Source organism: Syngnathoides biaculeatus, chromosome 6, assembly GCF_019802595.1.
Source record: "Syngnathoides biaculeatus isolate LvHL_M chromosome 6, ASM1980259v1, whole genome shotgun sequence".
Lineage (NCBI taxonomy): Eukaryota > Metazoa > Chordata > Actinopteri > Syngnathiformes > Syngnathidae > Syngnathoides > Syngnathoides biaculeatus.
This window is the reverse complement of record NC_084645.1, coordinates 9,913,584-9,927,889: the sequence shown is the minus strand read 5'-3', so window position 1 is coordinate 9,927,889 and position 14,306 is coordinate 9,913,584. Positions and strand designations below refer to the sequence as shown.

Genomic DNA, 14,306 nt, shown 5'->3' with positions numbered 1-14,306 from the left:
GGTATGGAAGCAATTTGGATGAAGTTATGGGAAAAAGTAGTGGAGGCTAGACTCAGGACAGAAGAAAGTACCTGCGAGCAACAGTATGGTTTCATGCCTAGAAAGAGTACCACAGATGCATTATTTGCCTTGAGGATGCTAGTGGAAAAGTACAGAGAAGGTCAGAAGGAGCTACATTGTGTCTTTGTGGATCAAGAGAAAGCCTATGACAGAGTACCAAGAGAGGAACTGTGGTACTGCATGCGTAAGTCTGGTGTGGCAGAGAAGTATGTTAAAATAGTACAGGACATGTATGATGGCAGCAGAACAATGGTGAGGTGTGCCTTAGGTGTGACAGAGGAATTTAAGGTGGAGGTGTGACTGCATCAGGGATCAGCTCTGAGCCCCTTCCTGTTTGCAGTGGTAATGGATAGGCTGACAGATGAGGTTAGACTGGAATCCCCTTGGACCATGATGTTCGCAGATGATTATGTGATATGCAGTGAAAGCAGGGAGCATGCAGAGGAACAATTAGAAAGATGGAGACATGCACTGGAAAGGAATGAAAATTAGCCGAAGTAAAACAGAATATATGTGCATGAATGAGAGAGGTGGAGGGGGAAGAGTGAGGCTACAGGGAGAAGAGATAGCAAGGGTGGAGGACTTCAAATATTTATGGTCAACAATCCAGAGCAACGGTGAGTGTGGTAAGGAAGTGAAGAAACAGGTCCAAGCAGGTTGAAACAGCTGGCGAAAGGTGTCTGGTGTGTTATGTGACAGAAGAGTCTCTGCTAGGATGAAGGGCAAAGTTTACAAAACATTGGTGAGGCCGGCCATGATGTACGGATTAGAGACAGTGGCACTGAAGAAACAACAGGAAGCAGAACTGGAGGTGGCAGAAATGAAGATGTTGAGATTCTCGCTCGGAGTGAGCAAGTTGGATAGGATTAGAAATGAGCTCATTAGAGGGACAGCCAAAGTTTGATGTTTTGCTGACAAGGTTCGAGAGAGCAGACTTCGATGGTTTGGACATGTTCAGAGGCGAGAGAGTGAGTATATTGGTGGTAGGGTGCTGAGGATGGAGCTGCCAGGCAAAAGAGCGAGAGGAAGACCAAAGAGAAGGTTTATGGATGTGGTGAGGGAAGACATGAGGGTAGTTGGGGTTCGAGAGGAAGATGCAGGAGATAGGCTAGGATGGCAAAGGATGACACACTGTGGCGACCCCTAACGGGACAAGCCGTAAGGAAAAGAAGAAGATAATGTTTAATTTAGAATCTATTGCTCCCACATGCACACGCGTTTTCCCCTGGAGTGGCTGCCTCTTTAGACTCAAACAACTTTCCTCTAGTGACTTTCATAAAACCAAAAGAATGAACAATGTGCTTGTGTACGTGTTTGAGCGTGTGCATTCGTCTATTCATCTGTGTGTCTTCTATTTCAGTCCTCACTGTGTGTGTGTGGGGGGGTTGCGTGTGTGGCGCACAAAAGACCAATAGTGCTTGCTCTCCAGTTTGGAGCGGGGTTTCCCACTAATGTGCTTTTTCTTCACCTGCTGCTGTCACCCGATGCACACAAACACTAATGAACACACCCACACACCAGCTTAAACACCCCTCACTTTGTCTTTTTCCCAAGAAATGGATTGCGTCACGTCAGACAAGGAATGAAAGTGAATAAGTAAATTTCTTTTCAATTGATTCAGTAGCTGGAACTTTCACAAGCTTGATTTAGAATTACTGCGGTTTACGTAGAGAATGGCTCCAGCATCAGTTCTTCATGACCGGCGTTATTTATCCCCCGAACATCTGAAATCGTGTGATGTCAGCACAGTGTTGCTGTCATGTACTGTAGAGCTGGCTGTGATAGACTTGCAGCATGTGTAAGTCTATGTGTGTGAATCAGAGATGAGTAACGAGACAAATACTCAGATCTTTTTCTTGATTGTCCTGGCAGGAGTGCTGCTGTTGGTTGGAAATGAAGAAAGAACAAATGAAAGAATAAAAAAGAAGTGCACCAGTTGTGTTGTGCGCCAGTTGTGTTGAGTGTTGGATGTTGAGTTGAGTTATTTGTGAGTCACTTTATTCAGTGTACCCTCAACGTTGATTTATACATTCGTTTTATTCAAATTTAATGTAGGACAATTTCAACGAAGTCACAGACATGGGACGTAATGGGCACAAAGTACAAATTGTGTGATGAAATTGTGTACATGTGAGACGGGAGGCACATACTACCCTTCTTCAAAAATTGGAAAACAAAGATCCCCCTTGTGTTATTCAGTTTGTGGGCGTTGTTTGTGCGTTACGGGGTGCTTAGTAGTTGCTGACTGGATGGCTGGCACGACACTGAATGAGAGATCCTATGCCAACTCTTCTCTCAACATTTGTGTCACGCACTGTCCGCTAGTATTTGCGCTCTCTCTCTCTGTTTCTCTCTCTGTCTCTCTCTTTCTCTCTCTCTCTCTCTCTCTCTCACACACACACACACAACACACACACACACAGTGTAGGATGTACAGTATTTACTATAATTTCAACAGAGAATTGTGATTGTTGTGTAGTTTTATGACATGAGCATGTTCAATGACAATAATAAAAAATCCCTTATCATCAGTTTCTCCAAATTAAATTAAATTTATAAAGTTAAAGTATGTCATGTCTTGGGTTTCTGGGCCCGTGGTAATACTCAATGAGGACATTTGGCTGTGGGATTTTTTTTCCACAACGATGCCTTTGTGGACCTTTGTGCAGTAATACAAGCTTGAATGAGAAAAATGTATAATTAAAAATTATATAAAACTGGGTGCAAAAAAAAAAGAGAAAAAATGGAGAATTTGGATTCAGGCGGAACTCAAACTAATGTAGGGTAAATATTACTTTAATAACTGCGGTGTGGGCTCGGCCATATGTTTTCAGTGTTAAACCTGTGAAAGAGAAATATTAAAGGTTCAAAATTATTAGTTGTAATTAGAAAAGAACAACATGTCTCTCAGTGGTGTTATAGTATTAATGAACCAGTGTGGCCACCTCTTGGTTTGCTAGCACTTGTGTGTTTGTTGCACATTAGAATAATCATCAAAATAATAATTTGTTTACAGACTCTGAATCTTTACTCCTATCTGAGAGCCTAATTTAGCTTCTGAAATATTGTGATGCAACAAGTTTCATCAGTTGGTTAAAACAATGTAAAAAAATAAAGGAAAATGCATTTGAAACACTAAAAAACAAATGTTTGCAAACATATTGAAATCCATCCAACCATCCATTATCCAAGCCACTTATCCTCACAAGGGTCACGGGAAAGCTGGAGCCTATCCTAGCTAGCTTCAGGCAAAAGGCGAACTATGCCCTGAACTGGTCGCCAGTCAGTCGCAGGGCAGATATCAACACCATCACTAAGCGGGAAGTGATCCCACGCTGCCCGCACCAAAGCCAGGCGTGTGTACAACTACGTATTGAAATGAATCATTTTAAAATTAAGACCTGCCCCCCCCCCTCCCAAGCATTGAGTTGCAGATTTTCAACAGGATACCACGTCTGAACAGTACACGAACCGTCAGCCAATCAAACCCATGCTTCTGGGCCTAAGAAAATAAACCAGCTCTTCCATTTTTTGGAGATTGAGGCTGAATTGTACGCCACATTTCACTGTATTGGCTTCCCTTTTTCAATGTATGTGTGTGTGTGTGTGTGTGTGTGCGCATGTGTGTAGATGTGATTGTGTGCTCGCTCGCGCATGTGTGTGTGTGTGTGTGTGTTAGCAAATGGATGTGGGGGTTGACATGGTTCTCAGAGGAAGTCTGTGGTTGAACCGTTTCTGCATATTTTCCCCTCATACAGACACACATGCACACACACATATTTTCCTTGTCAAGCAAAGCAAAACTTTCTTTTAAAGTACCTTTCTGCCCTGACGATGTGGAAGTCATCTCTCCCTTTCAGCCACGAATCTTTCTGCACTCCCCTTGTCTTATGCACACACACGCACGCACATATGAACTGGAATAAACCTAAAACCCACAACTTCTCGGGTGCGGTCCCCCTACATCCTTAGTGCAGTGTGAGTAGCTGTGGTAAAAGAGGTCCCTGTATGAGCGCCTCCAAAAATAACCCTAGTAAAGTACTGAGCGCGGAGCTGCCCATTCTCTCAAAGAAAATAAGAGTCTGTATGCAGTGAAAGATGTGTTTGAATAGTGGATTAATTCCTAAAATTGTTTCATTTGATGACAAAAAAAAGAAAGCAGACTGAAGAAGCAGAAAAGATGATGGTATTAAAAGATTAAATACAATTTATACAGGTGGACAGAAACATTCATAAAAATTTTTTGTCTGAGAAAACATACTAAGCCCCTGAGCGCCCTCTCTTTGATGATGGCACTGTGGTTAGTGTCATTCATTGTAGTTATATAGCTCATTAAAATATTTCCATTACAACATTTACATTCGCATCAGAATGCTTTTAAAAACAATTTTATTTGTGTTTTTGTGTTATTGCTTGCATAATATCTTTTGCAATTCATGCTGAAAGGTGAATGATGCTCCCAGGCAGTTTTAAGGTTAACGTTATGTTGCGTTGCTCCCTATATTTAAAATATAGAATTAGCTTTCTGTGTACTGTATTGTAAGTGCTTTCATCCTCGATCAGTCTGTGCCAAGGTGGAATCTTATATCTCATTCTGCACTTTCTACTTTGGCTTCTCGCTTGAAAAAGAGAAAATCTCGTCTAGTTTCACTGCTTTTTCTTCTGTTATTCACAAACTCCGACAGTCATTGCATCTTAAAAAAATATTGCATTTGGCCATTTTTATTGAGAGTACACATAAGCAGCATGTCTAGCTCGTCCTCATTCTATGTTGCCCAGATTGTGTTGCTAACTAAGGCACCAGTGGTGGGCAGCGCATGAGGACGCTGTCATTGATGTGCCACATTGATAGGCTGTATAAGTACTGTAACATCTGTAGTTATGAGTGCACCCCTTTAAGAGCAGAGGGAGGTGACGTAAGGTAAACTAGGCGGGAAAGTTTGAAGCTGAGCAGTAGCTCGTTGTTAGAGTTCGGTGTGCTGCCGAAGTGTTCAATAAAGAGTGGCTCAAAGAATCCAGTGGCTTCTCCTTTTCCTTTTTTACAGTACGTTTGGGAATTGTGCCATTGGATGGAGCAACCAGTCATCCCTCACTCACTGAATAGCATTGCAAAATGGCACAAACTGAATAGTTGCATGTTATACTTTCAATTCGGGTTGGATTTTTTTTGTGTGCACAATGCAGAATGTCTGTGCGCAGAGACCACATTAGCAGTGTGCAATTGCACACCTGCACGGCTTAGAGGAAACATTGGTTAACGTTTTTTTTTTGGGTGGGGGGCTGTAAATTTCAGAGATAATCTTGTTTTGTTTTTTATTTCGCTCTGAGAGTTACAAGCAAAGTTGTATATACACATGATAGTCAACACATCTCCACTCTGCTCTTTTGTAAGACGATGTACTGTGCCTTGAAAAGTATTTGCCGCCTCATGATTTACAAAGGTTTCAAATCATCTAATCAATTTTAATGTCACTCAGACAAACTGCAGTGTTGAAATAACAATTTATAAAGGCCACAAAGAAAAATTCGAAACCTTTCTGAAACTCTGAAAAAGTAATTGCCCCCACTCCCCTTTGTTAAATCACTAAGTCACTGTGACTAACAACAACTTTGGGAAAGGTGAGTTTAATTTCACAAACCACACCCAAAAGAAGAATCTAGGCCAATCTACAGCTGAACCTCTATAATCAAGTATTTCTAAAGCTGACACAAAACTTGGGTGTCGCCCATGACATCGGCATGTCGTGTAAGACCTCAGCATACTTCTTTCTGTATGTGTGGTTTGCTTTGTTTTTGTGTTTTTTTCTGCCACACCTGTCCTAAAATATTGATAAAAGGTTATTAAGACAAAAATGTGTGAAGCAAATAATAAACACAATTACCTAACTTACCTAATTGAAGCATTGAAAACAGTAAGATAGTTTTTTTTCTATGTCCCAATACTTTTGTTCTTTTGTGTTCCATTGCATTTTTCGATATGTTACCAAACTAAAATTGTTCTACTGTTTTTATTGTGACTATTAGCAGTGGTTACATAACTTTTTTCACCATTTCAAAAATAGTTGTGGATGAATCATACTGATATTTTAGTCAAAGGTATTGGAGATGTTTTGCCTCTTTGTTTCCTCAGGTCCATTTAAAGGCTCCGATGATCTTGAATGGGGTGTGCGTGATTTGGAGAGGTTGGATCGACCTACAGCGGCTCGATGGGATGGGATTCCTCGAATACGACGATGAGAGGGCACAGGTAGCAAAGAACATACCACCATAAGAATGGATAACTTAAAGAACTACCAACATCCCCATATACATTTGAAAATTAATATTGTTAAGAAAATGACATATAAGATTCATTTCAATGTCTATATGAAAAAAACAAATGAGCGGAGAGCAAAGTTGCGGAAGTCTCACTTGACAACCCAGTGGCAGCCATATTGCCTGCAACGTCACTTACAGATGGCACACTAGGACAGTCGCCATTGAGAAGACGCTGTGCCACCTGCTATGGGAGACGAGCAACAGAGATTTTTGGATTTTTCCGACGCCCCTTCTGACACGGAAGCTTTTTTCATATAAGATAACATCTCACAATCGAGTGACGTGACCGGGGCAATATTACCCTATTGTTTCAAGACATATTTAGATGATATGTGGATCACTTCTAACAAACAACAGACTCCCCGACAGTATATATGACAGTATGTAACGTACTCAGGAGGACCCATGCCGGGCGAATTAACTACTTCAGGGGTGCCCAGACACCAATGGCTAGTAGGGGCGAGAGCTCCTTTCTCCTCCTGCACGTGGCCAAATCACCTCAAACAAACCAAACCAGCCTGATCCACCTCTGTAACAAGGCCGGCCCCAGCAGCGGCGGCAATGGACAACGCCGGCCTCGGCGGTGATGAACAACGCTGGCTTGCACACATCAACACATTTAGCAACCCTGACTTACGTACTTTATTAAGTTATTATGACACAGCTCTTTTGTTACGTTGTGAGAGAAGGAGAGAAGAATTGTCCCCCACCCCAGCTCTATACACACCTACCTATCATTTGGAACCCAGAAAGCTCTCGTCCTTTGCACCTGTGCAATCCATTTTTTACAACGAAACTGGTCTTTTGGAAACATGTGAAGAGTGAATCCATCCTCCCGAGTGTTGGAGCAATATCCAGCAATACAACGAGACAGCATTTAGGCTAACACGCAGGAAAAAAATTGTACTTTACCACTGTTAAAACTGATATAAACACACGAACCCAGCAGCGTGGGCGTCTGTAAAATATGTCACTTCCTGCTTCTTGTCCAAAACAAATGCCTTGAGAGGATTTCTATGGCGGGAGATACAAAAATCCATATACGACAACAACATGACGTGTGTTAAAAAAAACGGATGGGTCCATTCCAGCTGCCTTTTTTATTAAAAACATACTGAAAATCAAGCTTTATGTGTCGGTAGACCTTTGATATACACATTACAGCTCAGAATGCCTTACTACTATATCTCAGATAAGCTTTTATAAAGTAACAGGATTGCAACTTGCTCTGTCCCTGGATCCTTCAAAATATTGTATAACTTTCTGCTTGTGTGTGTGCATGCGACGGTACATGTGGACAGCATGAGGACGCGTTGGCTCAGGCAGCATTTGAGGAGGCTCGACGCAGAACCAGAGACTTTGAAGAGCGAGAGAGGTCACACAGAGAGGACCTCGAGGTGAGAGACCGAAAATTACGAAAGCTTTTGCTGCCACTTCGTTTTAAACAGGAGCACCATTTTCATTCATTTTTTTCAAGAAACTGGTGTCTTTTGTTTTAGCCCAAAAATATTGTACTGCACAGTTGGTCATACTTTTTCTTTTTGCAATTGTTCACCAGCTATTAACAGTATATAAACAACATCTCGGCTACCTACCAAGTACTTTTACAGGTGTCAGCTGCAATTTAAAAAAAATATATAGCACACTAGGCTCTGAACCGGTCCAGTGAATGTTGGAGATCACAGCTTGATGAAGCCAACAGTACCATATCATCTGGAAATATAGATAGATAGATAGATAGATAGATAGATAGATAGATAGATAGATAGATAGATAGATAGATAGATGATAGATAGATAGATAGATAGATAGATATATAGATAGATAGATTAGATAGATAGATAGATAGATAGATATAGATAGATAGATAGATAGATATATAGATAGATAGATAGATAGATAGATACGATTCGATTCGTATTAATGCCCAAACAGCAGCCAGAGTCTGTGAACTGTTTCAGGCAAGCGCTTTCAATCCTGAGATAGGCTCGAAAACTAGAACCTGAAGTACACTGTAAAACTGATACCTTATCACTTTGAGAGATTTCTCAAAAATAATGTACAAATTTTTCCAAAAATATTTTCAAAAAGTAAATGGAGGTATAGGTATGGATGAAAAATAAAAGATACAATCACATTGTATAGTCGTATACAGGTCCATAGAATGTTAAAAAAGGTATACATATACATTTCAATATGATATTCGATGTCTTATGTTAAACACTTATATATATTACGGTAATGTGCACGCCCAACCTGAGCGCTCTCAGCTCCTCGGGGTGCTTGCATTTTACGATCATTAGCGTAGCATGTTTGTTGCTTCTGCAACAAAGATCAGAAATGACTGCCTGTGAGTTTTTTTAAACTTAAACTAAGACAAAAAATGTCGACTACAACATCTAGTTGTGCAGCTGCTTTTAAAAGAAATGTGTCATCACTTGTGCCGATGACGCCGCCAACCCGGAACTAGCAGTCTGAAACAACTATAGTTTGGCGCAATAACTTCAGGTGAGTATCAAAACAACGTGAGCTCAAACTACGTAATACGAGCGTCATGGGCACATTAAAAAATAAACGGGAGAGCGCAATCGAAATGCTCACTTTTTTTTAAACTTATTTCAGCCGCTTGTATCTGGGATCTTGTTCTTTCAGTCACAACCCACACCTCTTGCCCATAGATGAGGGTAGGACCGTTGATTGACTGGTAAATTGAGAGCTTTGCCTTTCGACTTAGCTCCTTCTTTACCACAATGGATCGATACAAAGTCCACATCACTGCACATGCTGCACCGATCCGTCTGGCAATCCCCCGCTCCATTCTTCCCTCACTCGTGAACAAGACCCCATGATACTTGAAGTCCTCCACTTGGGGCAGGCTCTCAACCCTGACCCGGAGAGGGAATGCCACCGTTTTCTGACTGAGGACCATAGTCTCAGATTTGGAGGTGCTGATTCTCATCGCAGCTGCTTCACACTAGTCTGTGAACCGTTCCAGTGAGAGTTGGAGATCACGGCTTGATGAAGCCATCAGTACCACATCATCTGCAAAAAGCAGAGATGCAACACTGAGGCCACCAAACCGGATCCACCCTACTCCTCGGCTGTGACTCGAGATTGTGTCCATAAAAGTTATGAACACAGTTGTTGACAAAGGGCAGCCTTGACGGAGTCCAACGCTCATCGAAAATGTGTCCGACCTACTGCTGGCAATGAGTACCAAACTCTGACGCTGGTTGTACAGGCATTGAACAGTCCGTATCAGCATATTCACTACTCCAAAGAACCCCAGACAGGACTCTCCGAGAAGCACAGTCAATCACCTTCTCCAAGTCCGCAAAACACATGGAGACCGCCTGAGTGAACTCCCATGCACCCTGGAGGACACTGCTGAGGTCCACTGTTCCATGACCAGTACAAAAACCATATTGGTCCTCATGAATCTGAGAGCAGAGATGCGATGCTGATGCCACCAAACCAGACACACTCTACCACTCGGCTGCGCCTAGAGATTCTGTCCATAAAAGTTCTGAACAAAATTGGTGACAAAGGGCACCCTTGGCAGAGTCCAACTCTCACATGAAACGTGTCCAATTTATTGCCGGCAATGCAGACCAAACTCTGACAACGGTCGTACAGAGATTGAACAGCTCGTATCAGGGGGTTCAGTACCCCATACACCCGAAGAACCCCCCACAGGACTCCCCGAGCGACATGGCCTAATGCATTCTTCAAGTCCACAAAACAAATGTGGACTGGTTGGGCAAAGTCCCATGCACCCTCGAGGATCCTGCCGAGGATGTAGAGCGGGTCCACTGTTCCATGGCCAGGAAGAAAACCACAATACTCCTCCTGAATCCGAAATTCGACTTCACGACGGAACCCTCCTCTCCAGCACCCATGAAAGACCTTACCAGGGAGGCTGAGGAGTGTGATCCCCCTATAGTTGGAACACACCCTCCAGTGACCTTTCTTTAAAAGGTGGACTACCACCCCTGCCTACCAATCCAGAGGTCCCCGATATCCACGCGATGTTGCAGAGGTGTGTCAAGCAGGACAGCCCCACAACATCCAGAGCCTTTAGGAACTTCGGGCGAATCTCATCCACGCCCGGGGCCCTGCCTCCAAGGAGCTTTTTAACCACCTTGGTGACCTCAACCCCAGAGAGACCCCCGTCACAGCACCCAGAGTCAGCTTCCTCATGTGAAGGCGTGTTGGTGGAAATGAGGAGGTCTTCGAAGTATTCTCCTCGCCGACTCACAACATCCCGAGTTGAGGTCAGCAGTGCCCCATCCCCACTATGCGGTGTTGAGGGTGCACTGCTTCCCCCTCCTGAGATGCCAGATGGTGGACCAGAATTTCCTCGAAGGCATCTTGAAGTCGTTCTCCATGGCCTCACCAAACTCCTCCCATGCCCGGGTTTTTGCCTCAGTGACCACTGAAGCTGCATTCCGCTTGGCCAGCCTGTACCGATCGAGTGCCTCAGGAGTCACACAGGCCAAACATATCCGATACGACTCCTTCAGCTTGACAACATCCCTCACTGTTGGTGTCCACCAACATGTTCGCGGGTTGCCACCATGAAAGGCACTGACCACCTTATGGCCACAGCTCCAGCCAGTCGCCTCAGCAATGGAGTCGTGGAACATTGTCCACTCGGACTCAATGTCCCCCGCCTCCTCTGGGACGTGAGCAAAGTTCCTTCAGAGGTGGGAGTTGAAATTCCTTCTGACACGTTCCCAGCAGACGCTCATAATATGTTTGGGCTTACCACGTCGGCATCTTCCCCCACCATTGGAGCCAACTCACCACCAAGTGGTGATCAGTTGACAGCTCCGCTCCACTCTTCACCCGAGTGTCCAAGACATGTGGTCGTAAGTCCAATGACACGAATACAAAGTTGATCATCGAACTACGACTTAAGGTGTCCTGATGCCAGGTGGATATGCAGACACCCTCATGCCTGAACATGGTGTTCATTATGGACAATCTGTAATGAGCACAGAAGTCCAGTAACAGAACACCACTCAGGTTCTTATCAGGGAGGCACCTTCTTCCTGATCATGCCCTTCCAGGTCTCATTGTCATTGCCCATGTGGGCATTGAAGTCCCCCAGCAGAATGATGGAGTCCCCATAGGGGGCGCTCTCCAGCACTCCCTCTCAGGACTCCAAAAAGGGTGGGTACTCTGAACTGCTGTTTGGTGCATAAGCACATACAACAGTCAGGACCCGTCCCGCTACCTGAAGGTGGAGGGAGGCTACCCTCTCATCCACCGGGGTAAACCACAACGTACAGGCCCCGAGCCGAGGGGACAATAAGTATACCCGCACCTGCGTCTCTCACTGTGGACAACACCAGAGTGGAACAGAGTCCAACATCTCTCAAGAGGAGTGGTGCCAGAGTCCAAGTGGTACGCAGAGGCGAGTCCGACTATACCTAGTGGTAACTTCTCGACTTCACACCAACTCGGGCTCCTTTCCCGCCAAAGAGGTGACATTCTATGTCCCTAGAGCTAGTTACTGTAGCCAGGGATCGGATCGCCATGATCGAATCAAGTTTTCTTCAAGTTTTCTTCAAACTCAAAATGCTCAAAAACACATGAAAATTCTTGGAATCGTTTCCCACGCAATTATCTATTCCACCTTTATACTGCACATGTGCAGATTTGATTCAGCAAGGCTGTATGAAAGCGGTTGTGAGGAAAATGAAACCGGATCACCCCACTGGACCGGAGGAGATAAGAAGCCCAGAAGATACTTTTCATCAGTACTGTCAATACTACCACTCCTGAGCAGTAGCAGTACCACTGCTGTCAGTGTCAACCAAGGAAGAAGCAAAGCGATAAAGTAGAGAGCAAGACAAGTGACGCTATTCATCTTCCTGAATATTAAATCAAATATTAAAGTGATTTAAATGGTAAACTGTAGTAAACTTGATTAATGTTCTTATCAACATTGAGATGTTTGACTTGTTACTTTAACATTTTTAAACGAGAATTTTCTGGCATCTGCTTCAGTGTGAACTGCCTTTGATTTACTGTTTTTTCTCAAGTGTGAGAAAAGCCTCAAAAGATATAAGTTTATGCAAAGGTGCCCAGAAAGAATTGACATTATGAACATGTAAAGCATTTTGAGTAGTTCACATTTTGTTATTGTGTCTTGAAATACAATATATATATTTGTTGAATGTGAACTTGTTTTACCCTCATGGCTTTAGTGAAATCAAAGGGAAGTTGACATCCTACAACTGAACTCTGAATTTTTTTTTCTTTGTTTTTGTATTTTAGGACCCTGTGGTTTCTAAAATTTGGGACTGATGACAGACAGACAGAGAGATACACCAGCAGAAAACAATGTTTGTGTCTCGTTTTTCACATTTATCACACTATTTTGCCCGAAATCATCCTGCATGTGTATGTTTTCCTTCTCCATAACTTTATGCTGTCTTTGAGTTTTGCATTTTTTTTTCTTTTTGAGGAGTGGATATTTGTCTGCTTGATAATATCCGTGTGCCTATCTATGTGCATACATTTAAATTCTTGTTACAGTGAAGAAAATGAGTATTTGAACACCCTACAATTTTGCAAGTTCTCCCAGTTATATTAAAATTGGCTTGATCATTTGAAACCTTTGTGTGTGATACAGTAAAGAAAACAAGTATTTGAACTCCCTGCTATATATATATTGCAAGTTTTCCCACTTAGAAATCATGGAGGGGTCTGAAATTTTCATTCTAGGTGCATGTCCACTATGAGAGAGATAATCTAAAAAGAAAAATCCAGAAATCACAATGAATGATTTTTTTTAACGATTTATTCGTGTGATACAGCTGCAAATAAGTATTTGAACACCTGTCTATCAGCTACAATTCTGACCCTCAAAGACCTGTTAGTCCGCCTTTAAAAGTCCACCTCCACTCCATGTATTATCCTGAATCAGCACTTGTGTGAGGTCGTTAGCTGCAAAAAGACACTTGTCCACCCCATACAATCAGTAAGACTCAAACTTGTAACATGGCCAAGACTGAAGAGCTGTCCAAAGACACCAGAGACAAAATTGTACAACTCCAATCACGCATGGCACGGAAGATTCCCCTACTTAAACCAGCAGATGTCAAGGCCCGTCTTAAGTTTTCCATTTGTATGATACAGAGGAGTCATGGGAGATACAGAGGAGTCATGGGAGAAAGTGTTGTGGTCAGATGAGACCAAAATGGAAGTTTTTGGTCGTAATTCCACTAACCGTGTTTGGTGGAAGACGAATGATGAGTTCCATCCCATTAACACCATCCCTACTGTGATGCATGGGGGGGAGGGTCATCATGCTGTGGGGGTGTTTTTCTCCACATGGGACAGGACGACTGCACTGTATTAAGGAGAGAATGACCGCAGCCATGTATTGTGAGATTTTGGGGAACAACCTCTTTCCCTCAGTCAGAGCATTGAAGATGGGTCGTAGCTGGGTCTTACAACATGACAATGACCCAAAAAACACAGCCAGGAAAGCCAAGGAGTGGCTCCGTAAGAAGCATATCAAGGTTCTGGCGTGGCCTTGCCCGTCTCCAGATCCAAAGCCAATAGAAAATCTTTGGAGGGAGCTGAAACTCCGTGTTTCTCAGCAACAGCCCAGAAACCTGTCTAATCTAGAGGAGATCTGTGTGGAGGAGTGGGCCAAAACCCCTCCTGCAGTGTGTGCAAGCCTGGTGAACAACTACAGGAAACATTTAACATCTGTAATTGCAAATAAAGGCAACTGTACCAAATATTAACATTGGTTTTCTCGGGTATACAAATACTTATTTGCAGCTGTATCACACATATAAATCGTTGAAAAATCATACATTGTGATTTCTGGATTTTTCTTTTTAGATTATCTCTCTGACAGTGGACATGCACCTACGATGAATATTTGAGACCCCTCTATGATTTCT

General features: G+C 43.1%; 1 protein-coding gene across 2 annotated transcripts in view; it reads left to right on the top strand.

Annotated features, from left to right (window-relative positions):
- cbfb (core-binding factor subunit beta) overlaps positions 1-14,306 on the top strand; it is a 34,691-nt gene that overhangs the window by 12,819 nt on the left and 7,566 nt on the right. For both annotated transcript variants that reach the window (XM_061823188.1, XM_061823187.1), the window contains exons 4-6: positions 6,191-6,307; positions 7,680-7,775; positions 12,664-12,731. In XM_061823188.1, the coding sequence (XP_061679172.1) occupies positions 6,191-6,307; positions 7,680-7,775; positions 12,664-12,693 (243 nt within the window). In that variant the 3' untranslated portion in view covers positions 12,694-12,731. The remainder of the gene's footprint in view (positions 1-6,190; positions 6,308-7,679; positions 7,776-12,663; positions 12,732-14,306) is intronic.